The sequence below is a fragment of the Zootoca vivipara genome, chromosome 14 (genome assembly GCF_963506605.1).
Source record: "Zootoca vivipara chromosome 14, rZooViv1.1, whole genome shotgun sequence".
In the NCBI taxonomy this organism is placed as follows: Eukaryota; Metazoa; Chordata; class Lepidosauria; order Squamata; family Lacertidae; genus Zootoca; species Zootoca vivipara.
This window is the reverse complement of record NC_083289.1, coordinates 36,077,459-36,096,995: the sequence shown is the minus strand read 5'-3', so window position 1 is coordinate 36,096,995 and position 19,537 is coordinate 36,077,459. Positions and strand designations below refer to the sequence as shown.

The following is a 19,537-nucleotide window of genomic DNA, read 5'->3' as shown; positions in this document are numbered from 1 at the left end:
CTCATTTTTAGTATGCCACATTACTCCACTCAGACATCCTCTCTTAGAACTCCCATTTCCAACATCTTCTAAACAAACGGATAGGTAAGATGTCTAATTTGGATTTTATTTTTTTATTTTTTTAAAAAAGAGACCAATTACTGTGCAGCATCTTCACCAAGAATAAAGTAGGCTACACTCAGAGCTACACCCAGGCACACACCCTACAGCAGCGTTTCTCAACCGCTGTTCCGCGGCACACTAGTGTGCCGCGAGACGCTGGCTGGTGTGCCACGACGTGCGGTGACGAGGAGGGCGATTTGCATTGTCACGTGCCTGGCGGCCGCCAATATACAACACTAACCCGCCGGAAAGCAATATTTCTCCTCCTCTTTCCCAAAGCTCAGTGCAAACGAGCCTGGCGGCCACCAATACACAACGCTGACCCGCCGGAAAGCAATATTTGGCAAGTGTTTCTTACAGTCATAATTATAATATAGGGCGGCACAGAGTTAACTTTTTTAATGGTGGTGTGCCTCGTGATTTTTTTCACGGAACAAGTGTGCCGTGGCCCAAAAAAGGTTGAGAAACACTGCCCTACAGGACAATGATTTGTAGCACAGTTTTAGGCCAGCATTATGCAAACATGTGCAAGAACTCCTCCTGCTCTTTTGGAATCACTGTTTACCCTTCACTAGTCAACCCCCCCCCCCAAAACCCAAATTTTGATTGCATCACATAGAAAATAGCAGCAGGTTTCACCTGCAGCGAAGTGATATTCTGAAAGCTAAAGTCAAGACAGTATCAATGCAAAAAGATAGCAAATTTCCCAAACCTAGTAACATTTGTTTTAATGGGCATCTAGTGGGGAGATGGGGAGCCGGGGGGTGGGGTGGGAGAGACCAGGCATGCAATTCATGCGCCCCAGCTGTCCTCCAGGTGTGCACAATTTGGCGTCGCAAAGTTGATGCTCTGCTTAACATTTTTGCTCCCATCTGCAGTGGAGGCTGGTTCACTAGGGCGATTGGGGTATTGCCCCCCTACCAATTTCAGGCAGCCCCACCTGCCTGCCTTCTTACTTACAGCCAGTCAGGGGGTTGTTCCTGCCTGTCATTGGCTCTGGCGCCACCTGCTGTTGGTCTCCCTGCCTCCTGCCCTACCAGCCCCAGGGGGCAGCAGTTGCCATTGCCCAATTTATGCAGGCACGGTTTGTCCCTGAGGAACGAACCAAAAAGTCAGGCATACAGTTAGAAATGTTATCACGGCATGACTTTTTACTCCCACCTTTCCTACAAAGAGGTCAAGGTGGCATAGGCAGTTCCGGACTCACCCTACAAAAATGTATTTTATCTTCAAAATAACCCTGTGAGGTAGGACAGGCAAAGAGGCTAGCCTGAGGACACTCAAGCGAGATTCTTTGGTAAGGAGGCATCTGAAACTAGATCTCTCCTCAGCTTGACCCTCACCACTGCACAACACTGCCCCACTATGGCTATGAGGTGGAATCCTTGGTCAGTGGAGCAGCAGAAACTGAACTAGAAGCAGCCACAAATTCATGTAGACGCAAGCAGCTTATTTCTTTTCTCATTCCTCCCCCCCTCATTTTTTAAAAACCACAGATTTGAGAAATTGCTTGCACATTTATTCCTTACATTTCCTCAAGGGTGAGAAACCTCCAGAAGACAGCTGAAAATTCAAAGGAAAGGCTTTGGGACACACAAACCAGTCCTATTTCCGATGCAGGCATTTTAAAATGAAAGGTAGAGAGAGGCCCTAGACCAGGAGTGGGGGGAAATTTCCAGATATTGCTGGACTACAACTCCTATCATCAGCTCCAGCCAGCATGGCCAAAGATTCAGCAGCGATGGGAATTGTAGTCCAACAACATCTGGACTACATCCCCCAATGTTGCTTTTCCAGCAGCTGGGCTCCCTTCCAGTTTGTTAGAGAAGGCCAGGATGGTATCTTCCATGTTTTGGACTTCAACTCCCTGACAAGGGTCAGGGATGATGGCAGTTGTAGTCCATCAGTTGGAGGGTACCATGTAGGCTAGCCCTGTGTTATGAGTATGGGAGGAAAACTGAGGGAGGGGGTTGCAAGGGACAGCTGGGTAGGTTGGGAAAACAGGAAGCACACCTTCCAACCTGTGAAGTCTCCTTACAAGTGTCTCCCTCTTAATGGCGGGATTCGTTCTACCTCCACTGTTAGAGGCATTTTGCCTCTGGATACCAGTTGCCAGGAATCTCAGGAGGGCAGAGTGATCTCGCACTCACGTCCAGCTTGCAGGCTTCATGAAGGCATCCTGTTGGCCGCTATGAGAACAAGATGCTGGATTAGATGGGCCATTGGCCTGATCCCCTTATGTCCATACTGTTGAGGTAAAAAATTAGGTGAGATGCCCAGTGTTGCTTTTATCACATCAGGCTTGGGTTAGAAACCAGGTGCACTGCAGGTGTGCACAGGCCTGGTTCTCATGACATACTAAGCCAACCTTTGGTGACAGCTCAGCTTGTTGCAACAGGCAGAATGGACTGGGAGCAAGCCCAAAGCCTGCAAGCCATGATTTAGGGCAGGCTTCCTCAAACTCGGCCCTCCGGATGTTTTGAGACTACAATTCCCATCATCCTTGACCACTGGTCCTGCTAGCTAGGGATCATGGGAGTTGTAGGCCAAAAACATCTGGAGGGCTGGAGTTTGAGGAAGCCTGATTTAGGGTGTCATGCAAGCCAGGCCACAGGAGAACAGATTGCAGAGCAAATATATAGACTAGGTGCTCATGTGAAAGAGCCGGGCCACACTTCAATGGCATGTAGCAGGGTACAGTAATCAAGCATGTTCAGTAGCCAACAGAACTTGGAAAGAAACTCGAGGCACTCCCAGACAATCACTATTTTCCAAGCAGCAACAAGGCACTTCCAGACCATCACAGTTTTTGGGGGGCACTCAATAGCATACTGACAAATTCAGGTAGCCAATTTACAGTTGATCTTTGTGGAAGCAGGTTTTGCACAACAAACCTGCTTCCACAAAGGACTGGACTTTTTCGCAATAAGCAAAGCAACAACAACAACAACAAAATGCACTGGGAAGTGTCAGATAACACTCGCTTTCATGCAACGCTACCTAACCTCCTGGAAAACAGTCCGGAATGAATGCTCATTGAATAGCCCAGTGTTTCCCAACCTTGTGCCTCCAGATGTTTTGTGACTACAATTCCCATCATTCCTGACCACTGGTCTTGCTAGCTAGGGATGATGGGAGTTGTAGTCACAAAACATCTGGAGGCACAAGGTTGGGAAACACTGGAATAGCCAATGTTGGCTAATCTCCCTGCAAACCAATAAGGAGGAATGCTCAAAAACCTGGTCTTCTGCAGGTGTCCTCAGAAGCATTCGAAAATGATGGGCAGTTGGGAGCAACAAAAAGACATTTGGTACAACACCATCCTATCTCCTACGAACAATCATCCCAAAACCGCAATGGAAGTGCAAATCAATTTCACTGCAAGATCGTAAGAAGGTAATCCCTCCCCTTAACACATACAGGATGGGGGAAGAGTGGAGAAGTCTTTAACACAGCAACAAAACATGTCCAAGCATTGCCAGCAAAGTTGCTTATTGCAGCCAGCGAGTCGTCCAGATTTATCATCTCTACCAGGCAGCACCAGGCTCAAACATGCACAAAAGCCACGGAGAATTCACATTTGCCACAACTGCACTTTGAAAGGGCAAAATTAAAGTCCCAGTTTGAAAAGACGTGTGTGCGCTTTCAAGAAGTCTTCAATAAGCATCATCTAGTAGCATGTCCCTTAAGAATAGGTGGCACTCAGACAACCAACATTTCACCCCAGGTTAAGCCTAGTAGGTAAAAACAGCAGACCCTCCCAGCCAATTAAAGAAAGTTAAGTTGGCACACCTGTGGCAGATCTGAACTAGGTGAGAAACAGGCTAGCTAGATGCCACATAATTTGCCCCTCACATCACCTCTAGTCTTTTTACTGTTTCATCAGATCTCTACAGCCAATTGGAAGACTGACAGCACAAACCAAACCACAGCTACTCTGAAGTAACTCCTACTGAATTCAATGGGGCTTACTCCCACATAAACAGGGTTAGGATTGCAGACTTATGTAAAGAAGGCTACAAAGGCAAAAATTTCCCAATCCCCTCCTTTCGTGGTTCTCTCTATTGTTCAAGATGAGAGCGCCTCTGGAAGCAGACACACACCAAGCACAAAAGTAGGTATCAAATTCGATCAGATTCCATCATACTACTTAAAAGTAGGTGGGATCACACACACAGGTGATGGTCACAGCAGATTAAAAAAAATTAAAAGTTTCCAGAGCCTTTGGCCCCATTTCTATATACAAAAAATAAAAATCAAGCCACAGTTGGGGTTTTTTATGGCCTATGTCATTTCTTCCTACAGGTCAAAACAGCCATGTGTGAATGCTTTCCCCATCCAAACACACAGTGGAAAATGCATTGTATATATGGTAGAGCAGGCATAGGCAAACTTGGCCCTCCAGATGTTTGGGGACTACAACTCCCATTATCCCTGGCTAACAGGACCAGTGGTCAGGGATGATGGGAATTGTAGTCCCAAAACATCTGGAGGGCTGAGTTTGCCTATGCCTGCGGTAGAGAGCTGGCTAGGCCTCACCTTCTCAGTGGCCTAAAACAGACAAGCTCAGAATAAAGCCTTGTTACTGGTATAAACTGGGCCTAAGGCTGCACTCTTAGTACGGGCATCATAAGACAGCCTCCCCAGGCAACCAATTTAGTACATCATGAAAAGCTAAGCCATTAGTTATTTGTTTTCGTTATAAGTCAATTATCACTGTATATTTACTCCCAGGGAGAGGCACTTGTGAGACTTTCTGTCTCAGGTGTCAATGTAACTTGGCTACACTTGAGTACTAAGTTCCACTTGACGTAAGGTGGCTGTGCAGTAGAATATCTTACCAGACTTGACTTGAATGTAAGCCTCACTGGCCTCTCTGGGGCTTACTTCTGAGTAAACATGAATAGGCCTGGGCTGTGAAATGAGAGTGCCATTAAGAGCATAAGCATTGGCTGGAACTGCTGAATGGAACTGCTTTTCCTCAGTTCAACACTGGCCGCATCCACGAATACCTCCCTCACAGAACCAAAGTTATGTGTTGGCTTGGCTACAGAATAGAATAAGATTTATATCAGATACACATATTAAAAAGCACAGGGTAATTCAACCCTCAGCAAAATTAGCCTTAAAAAACGAAACCCTATTACCTGCTCTGCTCCATAAACCGTAGCAAACTGGACAAACTCCTCTATCCGGACAAATCCATCACCATCACGGTCCAGGGCATCGAAGACAGCTCGGAGCCGGGGAGCATCATCTGGAGAACTTGGAGACTCATCCTCTATGTGTTCGGTGTGCCCAAATTCAAGGTGCGGGCTGAGATCATTGGGAGAATGGAAAGCAGGAAAGAGGTCCACTCCCGTGCCAATTTGGGGAGCAAGAGCCAAATCCAAAGGCCGCAGTAAAGGGCTCTGCGGACACTTTTGAGAGTCACAGCTATCCATATCTTTAGTCCAAGGGGAGCTTGGAAGACCTCTGTCTAAGGGACCTTCCTCCTCCTCTTCCTCTTGAGAAGGCTCACCAGCCAAGATCAAGAGTTCCTCACCTTCCACAGGCTCCTGGGGTTGTGGAAAGGGTTCTCCTTCACTCCACTCCTCTACAACCGGTTGTAAATCCTGAGGAACTGGAGACTCAGCCTGGCTGAAGGAGCAGGAAACCAACTGCTCCTCTTCCCTCAACGCTGTGCTTTCCTCCAAGGCCAACCCATCCCGGACAGGGGCAAGCCTCAAATCCAAACCCTCCCCAGGGCTATCCGGATTACTGTTATCGCCCACACCTGAACCGGTTTCCCCGTCGCTGATTGGCCCCTGGGCCTCCCGGTCCACCTCCTCCGGCTCCTTCTCCACGCGGTACAAAAATTCAAGGGGGCCGTCGGGGAACAAGGCTTGGCGGCGCTCCATCTCACCGAGCTTCATCCCGTTCAGGACCCGCTCCAGGGCCAAAGGCTTTTTTATGTCCCCTGTTCCGGGCAAGATCAAGGCGGTGTTTCCCGCGGTTGTTTCCCGGGAAAGCAGCACGAGTTCGGGGCTGGGCAAAGCCGGTCCTCTCTTTTGCTCCAGGAGGAGGTATTTCCCATTCTGGAGGGGCCCCAGCGTCAGCAGCGGCTCTCGATCCGGTTTGGTCCCTGGATCGGAAAGAGTCATTAGCAAATCCGGATCCATTTTCATCAGAGAGAAACTGAAGGGGGGGAGGGGAGAGGAGAGCGGGTTGTTTTTTCTCGTTTCCTTTTAAATAAGAAAAAGGGAATGCGAGGAGGAGGGGTGGGGAGAGAAATGCAATAAAGGCCGCTCCGCTTCTCCTTAGCAACCGCCGCCCCCCTACTGGAAAAAAAAACCCGATCTCCGGTTATGGTGTCGTTTTGGACGCCTCGGAGGAATCGCTACTGCCGCCGCCGCCGCCTCCTCTCCTGCAAACCGGAGCCGCGCTCCTATGCCACCGCCTCGCGTCCATCACCTCCACACCCTTCGCATCTCTCCCCTTCCAGAAGGAAAAAAGCGGCCCGCAAGCACACGCACACACCACCTCTGCTCCGGAGGAAAAAAGAAGAGTTGATCTATTAGATCACGTGAAAAAAAATCGATTTCAAGGAAGAGTAAGATGAGGTGGTTGCAATCCAGGCAACGGCAGCGCGCGCACTCGCAGAACCCCCCCCCCCAAAAAAAAGATTCAATGGAAGGAGCAAGCAAAGGGAGAGGGAGGAAAACCAGCAGCGCCCCCACAAGAAGGAGGGGAGAGAAAAACAAGCCAGGCAGCGTTTTGCAAAAGGAGGCCCCGGTTCAAGCCGGCATCCAGAAGGACGCAGAGAAAGCGCGACTCACTCCGGGGGTACAGGAGGAGAAATCAGGTGTCCCCCTCTTTACCCCCTTTCTCTGTCGCCTCCTCCTCAGTCGCCTACCCGACGGGTCTGTATCCTGGCAGCGCAGCTCTCCCCTTGCGGCAAGAGGTGCATGGCAGGCGGCGACCGTCTCGCTCCTCCTCTCTGCAAGCAAAGCCGGCTGGTGGCGAAGGAGGGCGGGAGGGCGGCTTGTCTTTTCGTCTGCCCCGGCGCCTCTGAATCAGGCTCCTCCCGGCCGGGGGGGGGGGGGAGGCCGGCTTTGTGTGCGTCTCTCTCCGGATCAGGCTCCACCCGTTGCTTGCCTGGCCGGAGGGGAGATGGGAAGAGGGAACGGAGACTTGTGTGTGGAGAGCAAGGAGACAAGGTGTTTTTTGTTTGTTTGTTTTTTAATGGCCCGATCTGGGGGTTACTCAAGAGAGTGGGGGGCACTAGCCTTCCAGTTGTGCGTGCGGGAGATCCCACTGAATGAAACTATTGTGTTTATTGACTGCATTTACAATACCCTCCCTAACAGCCTTCGGCGTTCGCATTCGCCACTTAAAACAGCTTTTAACCTTCTGCTTGAATTGTTTGTTTAATTCTGTTTTGTAAGCCTCCTTAGAACAAGTGTAGGAAACCTCTAAAGCGAAACGGGCTAAAGATGGCACGGTATACACAGGAGCCCACCTTCCTAACTTTCTGCCAACTTCTTAAGACCCCTCCCCCTTTTTCCCCCAGGCAGAAGGTTGTCAGGACTCATAATAATAATAATTTATTTATACCCCGCCCATCTGGCTGGGTTTCCCCAGCCACTCTGGGCGGCTTACAACAGAAAAACGAAATAAAACAATTAAACATTAAAAGCCTCCCTAAACAGGGCTGCCTTCAGATGTCTTCTAAAAATCTGGTAGCTGTTTTTCTCTTTGACATCTGATGGGAGGGCATTCCACAGGACAGGCGCCACCACCGAGAAGGCCCTCTGCCTCTGCCTAGGGGAATCTTAGGGGAATCTTAGCCACGTCTGCTCATAAGTAAGCCTCATTGAAGTCAGTTAGGTTTACTCCCAGCAGGTAAGTGTCAAAAGGAGGGCTGGTCTGCTAGTCCCAGGGGATGGTGCACCTCACTACCAACAAGTGGGCCAGAGTGTGTTGGCATGTGATTACCGGGGAGGAGACAAAACTGGCACCATCACTTGGTAGTCTGGGGCAACTGCCTTGGCCCCAGTCAAGGGCATAGCCAAGAGGGGTTGGGGAGGAGCAGCTGCCCCCAATCAATAAAAATCCATAGCAAGCTGAAGTTCTGCCACCACCACCCCCCAGCAAAAATCCTGGGCTATGCCCATGGCCCCAGTGCCCTATTGATCAATCTATCTAAAATGGCTCCATCTGGGGGTTACTCAAGTGTGTGGACAGCACTGCCCTCCAGCCATGTGGGGTTGGGGTGTTAACCCACCACATTTCTAAAAACAAACAAACCCCCATTTTAATTTCCCACACTGCTCTCACCGTAGAGGTGCTCCAGGGCACTGTGGGAAATTTAAAATGGTGGCAACAAGCCTTGCTTGAAGCACACATTTTGACTGCTACTCCCACCTTGCAGTTAGGTTAGCTCATGGCAGAAGTCCAAAAAAAAGTTATTTCCCAGGGACCGCCTCCCCAAAAAAGTCATACCCAGATAAGTCCTTTGTCTTCACCATCCAAGTGTTGCCTGATTCAGACTGTCACCTGTCACCTTGGCCAGCTGCAGAGGTCAGAGGTGACACCAATATGGACCACAGAAATTGAATGAATAGTTACAGGTAGGTAGCCGTGTTGGTCTGAGTCGAAGCAAAATAAAAAAATTCCTTCAGTAGCACCTTAAAGACCAACTAAGTTTATATTTTGGTATGAGCTTTCGTGTGCATGCACACTTCTTCATGAATGAATGAATGAATGTTTATTATGGCCAAACAGCGAGCATACATGGATTACAGAAATAGCATAACCAGAATGTTTGGGGCACTGGTTTCCAAACTCTTCTCACCACTGGGGGAAATGGCTGAGGGTCTTGGCAGATCACTTAATGATTTTTCTACCTGTTGTAGCCATTGTACTGCACTGTGTCAGATGCTGTATGGTTTTTCATTGTAAGGTTGCATTTTATTGTATTACGATTTGAGTTCCATAAAATACAATAGAAATCACAATAGAAAATAAAAAAGAAATAAAAAGTAGTAATAAAATCCAGTTACAAATATATTTGATGTGCTGTGCCTGCCATTAACAACCACTGCTCCTGCTGTTCTTCAGACACATCACAGACACCATAACAGGTGGAAGCTGAATTCAACACATATAGACCAAAAAATATTTTTGTGGAGCACCAATTTTTATTATATTTTTTGCACTTGTATCCCACCCTTTTCTCTAAGGAGCTCTAAGTGGTGTACATGGTTTCCCCCCTCCCCATTTTATCCTCATTACAACCCTAAGCTTCCTAGCTGAGTGAGCACTTAAACCCTGTTATCACACATCCTAGTCCATCACTCTAACCCAGGCATAAGCAACCTTGGCTCTCCAGATGTTTTGGAACTACAACTCCCATGATCCCTAGCTAACAGAGCCAGTGGTCAGGGATCATGGGAGTTGTAGTTCCAAAACATCTGGAGAGCCAAGGTTGCCTTTTCCATGCCTTAACCCCTAAGCCACACTGGCTCTAATCACTTTTTTTCTGATGTATCATAGCTGGATAGTTATACAAACTTGAATAGCCCCCAAGAGCCCCCAAATGAAAACCCAAACCCCCTGCGAGATATTTTATTTGTGACCTGCACCTTCTGTACTTATTTTTAATTGTTTTAGTATGTAATTTTATTTTCATTCATACATTCAGCCTTGGGGGAAGATAAGCATTTTAGATCTGAATCTGTGTATGTGAATCTGCAGTTGTTGTTGTTTGTTACTTAATAGATGCTTGTTTGAATCTGTTTTGTTGTATCTGCCAGTTTTAATTAGTGTGTTTTGTTACTCAGAAGAAATGCTTTGTGTTTCCCATTATCTGCAACCTGTCATTTATTTGCTTTGATTATGCAATATTATTTAATGTAGTTATCTTTTATTGCACAAAGTAAGCCACAAATGGCCCATGTGTGGGGTCTCCTCCAGGTGCAAAGCATTGTGTCCATTCGTAGGTCCTGGTGGGTTTACCTAATGGTGGAAGCAACAGCACTCAAGGCAGCAGCAGACAGCTGAATCTAGCCATCCTTTTAATTTCCCACAATGCCTGTGACATAGTGATGCTCTAGGGCATTATGGGAAATTTTACTTAGGCAGCTTTCAGACAACCTGTTCATTGAATGTTCATTTGGACTTGTTTGTGGGGAAGTTAGATGATGTTGCTGCAAGCAAGTGTTTATCCCACATTTTCCAGTGCCTTTCCTCACCACTTAACTTTATCAGAAAAAGTCCCAAAAAGGTTTGGGAAACCTTTGTTGCAGAAAACCTCTCAATCAGCTAAATGTGCAACCTGAATTTGCTGGCATGTGATTGAATCCCACTCAAAAATAGTGTTGTGAATAGGGTTGTAATGAGGATAAAATGGGGAGGGGAAAACCAATGTACACCGCCTAGAGCTCCTTGGAGAAAAGGGTGGACCAGAATTTTTAAGGGTGGTTCAAAGGCAGGTGTCAGCAATGGACTTCAGCAGCCAGTTGGGGATCTGGCAACTGCCCAAGGATGCCAGGCACTGATGCTTCTCTCCTCTTCTCTGCATTGACACTCTTTAATATGCAACACTGTTCAGGAGGTGGCCTCTAATGCAGCAGCCAGAGTGGCTTAACACATGTTGAAGGAAGTGGTGTCAATACACATTGTTCTTCCCTGTCCAGAGCTGGGATAGGGAACCTTCGACTCACAGGCCAGATTTGGCCCATGAGTCCTCCCCATTTGGCCTGCAAGACCTTTTTACCAAAAACAACAACAACAACAACAACAACAACAACAACAACAACCCACACCTATTTGCCCCACATCTGATGTCATAAGTGTAATCAGGCATTGGGCAGGTAAAATTGTGCAGCTGATTCCTACAGAAAGCAGGTTTGATCCTCCTTGGTCACTCTCCCCAACCCCATGGGCCAACTTTTGACAGCGGGCAGTTGTCAATCACCTGGTGTAATTATTGTCAAAGTTGGCCCACAGGGTAGGGTGATATAAAGACATGGCCCACTGGGTCCCCCACAAATGTAGAGTCTAAAATGACTCCTAATTGCACCACAGTCTGAAGCACACTCCTCAAGCGATCCTTAAATGAGAGTCCTTCCCATTTCTCCAAAGAGCTCAGAAAAGCCTGTATGGGGAATGTTCCCATTTTATGTTCACAACAGCCCTGGGAGGTAGGTTAGAACAGGGATAGCCAGTTTGGTGCCCTTGAGATGCATTGAGCTCCGACTCCTGTTATCCCTGAGCACTGGCTATGCTAGCTTGGACCGAGGGGAATTGTAGTACAAGGTACCATTGAGGGTTACCAATGAGTTGGATTGAGGGTGGTGGCTGGCCCACATGCTTTACAAAAATAGCAGCCTTTTCCTGAAATATATCAGATGGTTAGTGTAGCTAAGGCTGCTTCCAGACAGGTGTTTATCATCGAATGGGGCCTGTTCACACCCATGCAGGCTTTTTTGCAGAGTCCGCAAAACACCAGCATCAATACCAGCCCCTATTTCTGCCCCATTTACCAGGAAAATCTGATTTAAAAACAACAGCTCTTGTTGCCAATAGCCCATTTGCAATATTAAGCCCCAACTGCCACTGCTACCTATGTAACTCTTTGTGGTTAGCCAGTGTTGAGGGGCAGCACTCTGTACATGCTTAGATATGCTCTTCTGTCTTTATTTCACAACCTGGGGAAGCTGGTTCCATCAGGTCCTGAAGTAGACCTGAGAGAATATTTTGTACCATTTGTTTAGGCTAAGATTTTAAATTGTAGATGTTGGCTGACCTCTGCTGTCAACGGCAAGCTCAGATTAGGCACCGGGTTTCTCTATATTCACATCACATGCCATTCCATTCATTCGGCAGACAGGCACAAATGAAAAACTCCTAAAGCGAGGTGTCTAAAACAAGTGCCCGCCGCGCCGCTATTTGTCTGGAAATGCTATCTATGAACCACAACATTTATTGCCTTTCTGGCTCCGGCCGCCGCTGCTGCAGCACTTTCGACGATGATGTCACACCCGCAAGCGGGGAGGCGGCTTAAGTCACTTTCCCAACCCACGCCAATGCCGCTTCTCGCGCATGCGCACGGAGAAGGTTGATTTAAAGGGCCAGCAGCTCATTTTAAACCCATGAAGTTTGCATCCCGGTGTCACCATCGTGGAAAACTGGTTTTGCACGCAGCTCAGGGTAAAAGTTAACTCCTGCAATCCTAGACAGCAATTGCTCAGCCTTTTCGACCCGAGTTTGAAGACGATGCGAAGGGCGACCTTTTTTTTCTGTGGAAATTGCAGGTGCTGAACTGGCTGCAAGATGAACCCGCATCTTCACCCTAAGATTACTTCAAATGCTTTATGGCAGGCGTGGAGAACCTCAGGCCTTGGGGGCAAAGGCGTCTGCATAGGAGATTTGCCCAGTGAACTGTGCTGCCTCGTGCATTAATAGCGGAGGCTGCGCTCCATTGGAAGTTCTGCTCCGCAGCCTGTAAATGTCACTGCTTTGTTTATTTTCCCACCGTCACAACTATTCATTGCACAGCTCAACACGTCCGTCCGTCCCCCCCCCCCCACTTCACCAGCTTCAAAGGAAAGAAATCAAAGAACACACAGCAAAGAAAGCAAGAATCTTACCATTTTGCCCATTCTCTTTTCAGCCTGCACTGCAAGGGCGTACCCACCATGGGGCAAGTTAGGGCAGCTGCCCTACTCTAGAAGCCAGCTGGCAGCTGCCCCTCTCTAGAAGCAAAAGGACGCAGCGAGGGAGAGGAGGGGAGAGAGCGCAACACTCTCCTGCTGGAGCTCGCCCGGGCTGCCTCCCCACAGCCTTCGCTCGTTCAGCTCATTCTGCTGCTGCTCTTACTAGAGCAAACAAGGAGGGGGGAATGGAGAACCAGAATTGGAAGAGCTGGGGTGTGGATTAAAACACTGTACGTAAAACACCACACTCACTCTGATGTTCCTCCCAGGGATCGCGGTGGGAGGGAGGGGGGAAGAGAGAGAGAGAGAGAGAGAGAGAGAGAGAGAGAGAACTTGAAGCTGGCTGCTGAAGGATTGAAGTCTCTCTCTCGCGCGCGCAAAGAGAGGAGGCTGGACAGGGCGAGCCTTCCAAAGCTCCTGTGCCAGTATTTAAGATACAATTTGTTTCCTTGTTTCAGGTAGCAAATGGTCGGCACCACAGCTTTTACTCTTGTCCTTGGGGAGGGGGGATCTTTATCAGTTTAATGAAACCTCCAGCGATAATGAGGTGTGAAAGGAGTTCCGTTTTAACTGGGTGGTTTTGCATAAGGAGGCTTGGAAGGCATGGGAATGCAATGGTGTTATATCTTTCCCAATTGTCCTCCCTCCTTTGTGTCTTTTATCATCCAAGCTGTTTGGGCAGCCACTGTGTGATGTGATCTTAAAAGATGTGTGTTAGAAAGGGTGGGCATGGATGTCTCAGTTTTCTCTTTCAGCCTTAAAGGGCCAGCACCCCTTTATTGCTATAAAGCAGGCATGTCCAACAGGTAGATCATGATCTACTAATAGATCACTGGACGTCTGTGGTAGATCACTGGCTCCCCCCAAAGAAGCTCAGCAACTTTGGCTCCCCTAAAAAAAGCTCTACATCTTTGCCCTGAAGACCCCAAAACAGGGCTTTCCTTCCTAAATAAAGCTAAACTTTGACCTGAACCCGCTAAAACATGGATGGCTTTCCTTCCTAAAAAAAAGCTCAACAACCTCAACCTGAACCCCCAAAAGGGGGTAGATCAATCACTGCCAGTTTTTAACTCTTGGAAGTTGGCCACCCCTGCTATAAAGAGTCTGCATGTAGCTTCATTGGAAGCGATGGTATGTTGGCATTGACAACAGATATTTTTTATGTTGTTATGTATTACGGTTTTTAGTTTCTTTGCTGTCTCACCAATAGAAAAACCTGGGTGGTCACTGTTAGGGAATTTTATGGGGGGGGCACCCAAACGAGGCTTCATTTGGGAATCAAGATTGGCACAAATGCCCTCAAGGGGACCCCATTTGATCCTACAACACCACTCTAGTATCGCACCAACACGAACCCCCTCAAGATCAAGCCCTGTGTAATAAAGGCTCCCTTTCCTACCCTTTCTCTGTTGCCTGAGACTCTATGTAACCATATTTCTTTATGAATGAATACAGTGTATCTTTATTTCTAAATGAAACCCCCTTTTGCTACTCTGGCCAAGGGCTCTCAGGGATGCAGGGAACAGCCATAATCCTTTAAGCAAGAGGTCAGGTAGCCAGGGTGGTGCTCCTCTGCATATCCATAATCCATTCAGGTACCATCTCCTGCCATTCCCAACCCTCCAAAGCCAGAGGCAATACTCACACCTGGACCCATTGTCCCCCCCCCCCCCCCCGGCCAGGTACTCAAGGATCCCCTCCCAGATACTTACTGGTACTTGCTTAACAATGTTCTGGGACATCGTGCATTGTTACCTTATGTTAATCCTGTTTACCTCCTGTTTACCTGTATGCTAATGCCCCTTGCCCCTTCCCCTTTTCTGACGTTTTACCCTGTCACAAGTGATGTATGTATGATGCTTTCGATGTACATTATGGGATGGTGGTGGGAACTTTTAAAAGTTCTTGCAGCCCTGTTCATGGTGTTCAGTCTGGCATTGAACCTGCTGCGCAGTAATAAACCTTGCTGTTTGCTCCGGATCGTGGCTGGACTCCTTCCTTTTATACTCTGCAACGACCACAGGCCCTTGCCTGATGAGCTGGGTGGCTGAGCATTCTCGCACCCAGAATTTTGCCCTAACAGTCGCTTTTTATCTTTGGGCGATGCTCAGAACAAAACAGGAAGAAAGCAGGTGGTGGACTTTTGGGGGAATTGGAGTCCTTTTACTTCTTCTTCTCTCCTTTAGGAGGGATATAACTTTATATAATCCGGACGTATGAAAGGGGTCGGTCTTGCTGTGGGCAGGATTCCTGCATTACCGGGGGGGGGGGTTGGACTAGATGACCCTGGGGGTCCCTTTCAGGCCAGCTCTACAGGATTTCTGTGAGGGGTTCAAGTGAAAGGAGCGGCTGTAGATAGTTTCTGTGCTTCAGGCTGCTATCCTATACAGGCTTACCTAGGCATAGATTGATTTCTTAAGATGGTTGTGTGAAAATTATTATGGACAAAGTATAATTATGTAGCGCCTGTATTGTAGGCTCAGCTTATAAATATGTGTAAATAAGCAATACATCATAAAGACACCACTATCTCCACTGTGGAAATATGAACCCTGGGTAAGTGCCTGGGCCCCTGGAATCTCACTGTTGTGGATATTGGGGTGGCATGGAACAATATTAAAACTTGCCCCCCCTCCTCCATTCCCTCAATACTTTTCATATAATCATAGAATCACAGTACTCCAGGTGAGGTCTGACCAGGGCAGAATACAGTGGTACTATTACTTCCCTTGATCTAGATGCTATACTCCTATTGATGCAGCCCAGAATGGGATAAGGCAAAAGATGGGATAAGGCAAAAGCAGGCAAACTTTAATTTATTTATTTGCTAAGCTGATTCCCCTCCGTGTGCTTTGGACTACAACTCCCATCTGCCTCTGGCAGCGCAGTTGTGGTCCAAAGCACGTGGAAGGTGCCAGGCTGTCAAAGGATGCTGTTCATTCATAATACGGTATGAGTGCCCATGTGTGTAGTATGGGATATGCCTTGTCCTTGCTCTTGCGTAACCACAGCTGGTCCTCAGCAGGCTCATTGAGAATGTCCCTTTTTATAGCTGCTTGTCCTGACCTTTCTCTGATCCTCCTTATTATTTCCCTGGATTTCCCCCCTTTTGGTGTTATTAGACTGGAGTCAGTTTCACCTGGGCTCTGTAGCCCCACCCACGTCCCCACTTTGTGGCACCTCCCCTCCTGTGCCTTGGCCCCGCCCCTTGCCCCTCCCCTCCCATGCCTTGGGCCCACCCCTTGCCCCCCCCAGTTTTGATCCTGGGTACGCCCCTGCTGCACTGCCTTCCTCCGCTTTGTGCAGCCATGCCAGCTCCCTAGTCCTTAATGTTGAGTGCAGGGTCTCACTCTTATTCAGAACAGAGCCTAAGAGTCCTGTGGGCTCAGCCCAAAACTTCAGAACAAACAGAGCTCAGTGGCTGACATGACGGGCATGCAGAAGGTTCCAGGTTCAATCCCTGGCATTTCTAGGTAGGGCTGAGGGAAGACCCTGTCTAGACGCATGGAGAGTGTGGGCCATGCTGAACTAGAATCATAGTATCATAGAATTGTAAAGTTGGAATCGACCGCAAGGATCATCTAGTCCAACCCCCTGTAACGCAGGAATATGCCCATATGGGTCTCAAACCCGCAACCCTGGTGGTGTCAGCACCATGCTCTAACCAACTGAGCTGAGTCATTAAATACCTTCTTTTTGGTCAGAACCATCTCTTCTTCGTGTTCAGGCAGGTAACGCTTCATCGCAGCCTTGTAAATACTCTTAAAGTACTCCTGTTTTTGCAACTGTTTGTTACTGAACCGAGGCAGATTCCTTTAAATAAACCCACTGTATCATGGATGAGAACGGTTGGCTCCTATGCAGAAACCATGACTGATGCAGGGTGTTTGCAAGCAGCAGAGGACACTTGGCATGTATTCAACTTTTCTTCTTTTTTAGTGTGGGGTATCTGACAGATAGTTAGTACTGCTGGAAAATGTGCATTAATAAAACCCTGGGCTCTTAAATTACCTATCTGCACCACTATTTCAGAGAAAAATGCTTTTGTGTTTTCCAAAAGAAGACAGGCTCCCCAATTGCTGAGGGCATACTACTGTTTTCTCCTGAGAAGTCAGCTATTCCCCCCCCCCCGTTTATTTTAGAAATTCAGCATTGTTAAAATGAGCTCGCCATGCCAAATGAAGAAAGCTGTTCCTGTCACTGAATCACACAGCATTTCTGGGCTGTAATACACCACCACAGAAGGTGTCATTATTACACAATGGGGCTATTTATCATACCTTTATTTAGCCTGCAGCAGAAACTCAGATCCAAATATGGGAAGCGAAATCTGTCACTTGAAGTAAATAGAAAGGGATGAATTTAATTACATAACACTGAGGATCGGGAGGAGAGCATATGCAAGCTTGTGTCAGTTGCTGATGAGATCTTACAGCTAGCGAGAAGAGGGTCAAACTATGCATTATAGGCAGGCATGGTTTTCTCCAAAGGTTCTTTAAAAAAACAAAACAAAACAAACACAGCAGTTTCTGATGCTTTGATCTGATTTTGGGTGGAGGAATGCTGGTGGAAAGGGCTCCTCTACACTTTTGTTACCATATTCCCTTTAAAATAATCCCCAGACGCTTTGCCAACCCATGGAGAGGAAATGATCCAGGTCTCTGGATTTGCCCCCATGAGGCAAAAAGCAGCTGGGTAGGCTGTTTTGAATAGAAACAGAGCTGGAAGAGAAAGGGTTGAGCCACCTCTCCCCAGCTGCTGCTGCTTTGTGAAATTTGCCATCTCAGAGCAGGCCTGGTGTCAGCTCTCCAGTAGAGCACAATGCAGTTTCAAATCTCCCATAACACCCCTGAGTGCCCAACATAGGACAGGTGAGCCTGAGGTCTGGGAGCCAAACACAGGCCTCCAGAGCTCACTGGCTGCTGGTTGGAATTCTTCCCAGGTTCCGCTCACCCTCCAGGGCTGCACCCCTTACAAGCTCCAATTCCCACCCCCACCCCACCCCGAGTGTTTTTGCCTGGTCTGAATACCCCCTTGAACTTTGATAATGTCTTGCTGGCCTGGATGGAGGGCAGAGAGGGGTGCATGAGAGTGTGCAGAAACAATGTTGGGAGGGCTGGGTGCCATAGCTGTCAACCTTCCCATTTTTTTGCTGGAAATTCCCTTATTCCAGCACCGTTTCCCGCTGCTATCCTGGATTGTTAGATATACCGTAGACTGTCCCAGGGATAGGTGAGGCTGCTGATCCCTTATTTTCTAATCCGAAAGTTGACAGCAATGCTGGGTGCACACCTAGCAAATGCTGCTGATTCTTCCCTTGAAGTTTGACACTGGACCTTGTATGATGTATGGTGATTGACAGGTGGACAGCCCTGTCCACCTGTCAAAAGTGACCCGTGAAGTGTGGGCCAGATCCAGTTCCCCATCTCTGGTCTATATCCTGTCTTTCTGCCCGCCAACAGACCTGGGAACAAAACGTTGCATTGTGGAGTATTCTGGTTCAGGGTTGCAAATGGTCAGACACACCCTGCTTCAGAATATACAATTCCGTTCCCATCTCCCCTCCTCTCCCATTTTTAAGGACTGGGAGTTTGTGACAGGAGGGAGTTAATGGACCCAATATTATTTCTGGTGACTTCCTCAATGACCCTGGAAAATGATCAAGTGCCTATTTTGTTAGGGAAACTATAGGCATTGCGTTTCCATGGGCACTAATTGTTACAACAATTATGCTATGTTTTCTACATTAGTTGGAAGCCACCCTGTGACTACTAATGCAATGGACAATTTATCAAGTTGGTTAGTAAATAAGTTGGTTGGTTGCTGAAACGAAGTATCTGCATAGCTAGGGAGTACCTGAAAGAGGGTGTGCCCCTCTCTCTTTCTCTCTCCACTCCCATGACTGAGGATGTTATAACCTAGGTAACTGAGATTGCAAAGAACCATAGACTACACAGCAAGCTCAATTTTGGGAAGCTAACGGCACTGGAGATGCAGGGATGCCCTCTCTGAAAATCTGATGTACAGCAGTGGATTTGGCTATCTGTTGTTGGGTTTTAGCTGTGCTCCCAACCTGTGTTTAAGCAGCACACCTGAAAAGAAAAGAAAACATTGAAAAATAATACAAACTCCCGGTGACACCACCAAGGGAAGTGAAACCCAGATAAGTTTTTCACCTCTTGAGCTCCTCACTGAACAGAGAAATGGGATGAGCATAGCAATATAGCTGTTCTTCAGGAATGCATCCTGCTTAAAGTTCAACTAGGGTCCCTCTTTAACCAGCAAAGTGGCACAGCAAACAGCGATGAACAAGTTCATTGTCATTTATAAGAAGAACTTCTAAGTCAAATACATGGGTCATTCCTCTCTCCTCCCCTGAAGAAGCACTCAAACTGCAGAGGAATGGCAGCACACTTGGCTTTGCCTTGAAAGCCCACCTTCCCCTTGGGGATGGGATACAGTATGTGGGGGTGGGGGTGGAGCGGATGAGTTGTTCTGTTGAGGGACAGCTGCTGCGCTGAGTCAGCTCCATCAGATGACACCTCAAGAGAGTTCTCCAGGCAAAGTTTGCCTTCGATTTGCACAAGTGGGACCCGTAGCAAGTTGTTGCAGTATTATTATTATTATTATTATTATTATTATTATTATTATTATTAGAATATACTGTCCTATAACCAGAGGTCTCAGGGCGGTTCACATGGAATGTGCCTCTTTAAGGTCCCAGGCAGTCTGCC

At 47.7% G+C, this 19,537-nt stretch overlaps 1 protein-coding gene across 9 annotated transcripts in view; it reads right to left on the bottom strand.

Moving 5' to 3' along the window:
• RAB11FIP3 (RAB11 family interacting protein 3) overlaps window positions 1–7,135 on the bottom strand; it is a 101,017-nt gene extending 93,882 nt beyond the window's left edge. For 6 of the 9 annotated variants that reach the window (XM_035131065.2, XM_035131067.2, XM_035131068.2 and 3 more), the window contains exon 1: window positions 5,250–6,989. In XM_035131065.2, the coding sequence (XP_034986956.2) occupies window positions 5,250–6,269 (1,020 nt within the window). In that variant the 5' untranslated portion in view covers window positions 6,270–6,989. Of the gene's footprint in view, window positions 1–5,249 lie in introns of all 9 variants that reach the window. The other 3 variants (XM_035131071.2, XM_035131070.2, XM_035131072.2) reach the window with 3 other exon arrangements.
• Window positions 7,136–19,537: the final 12,402 nt, after the last annotated feature.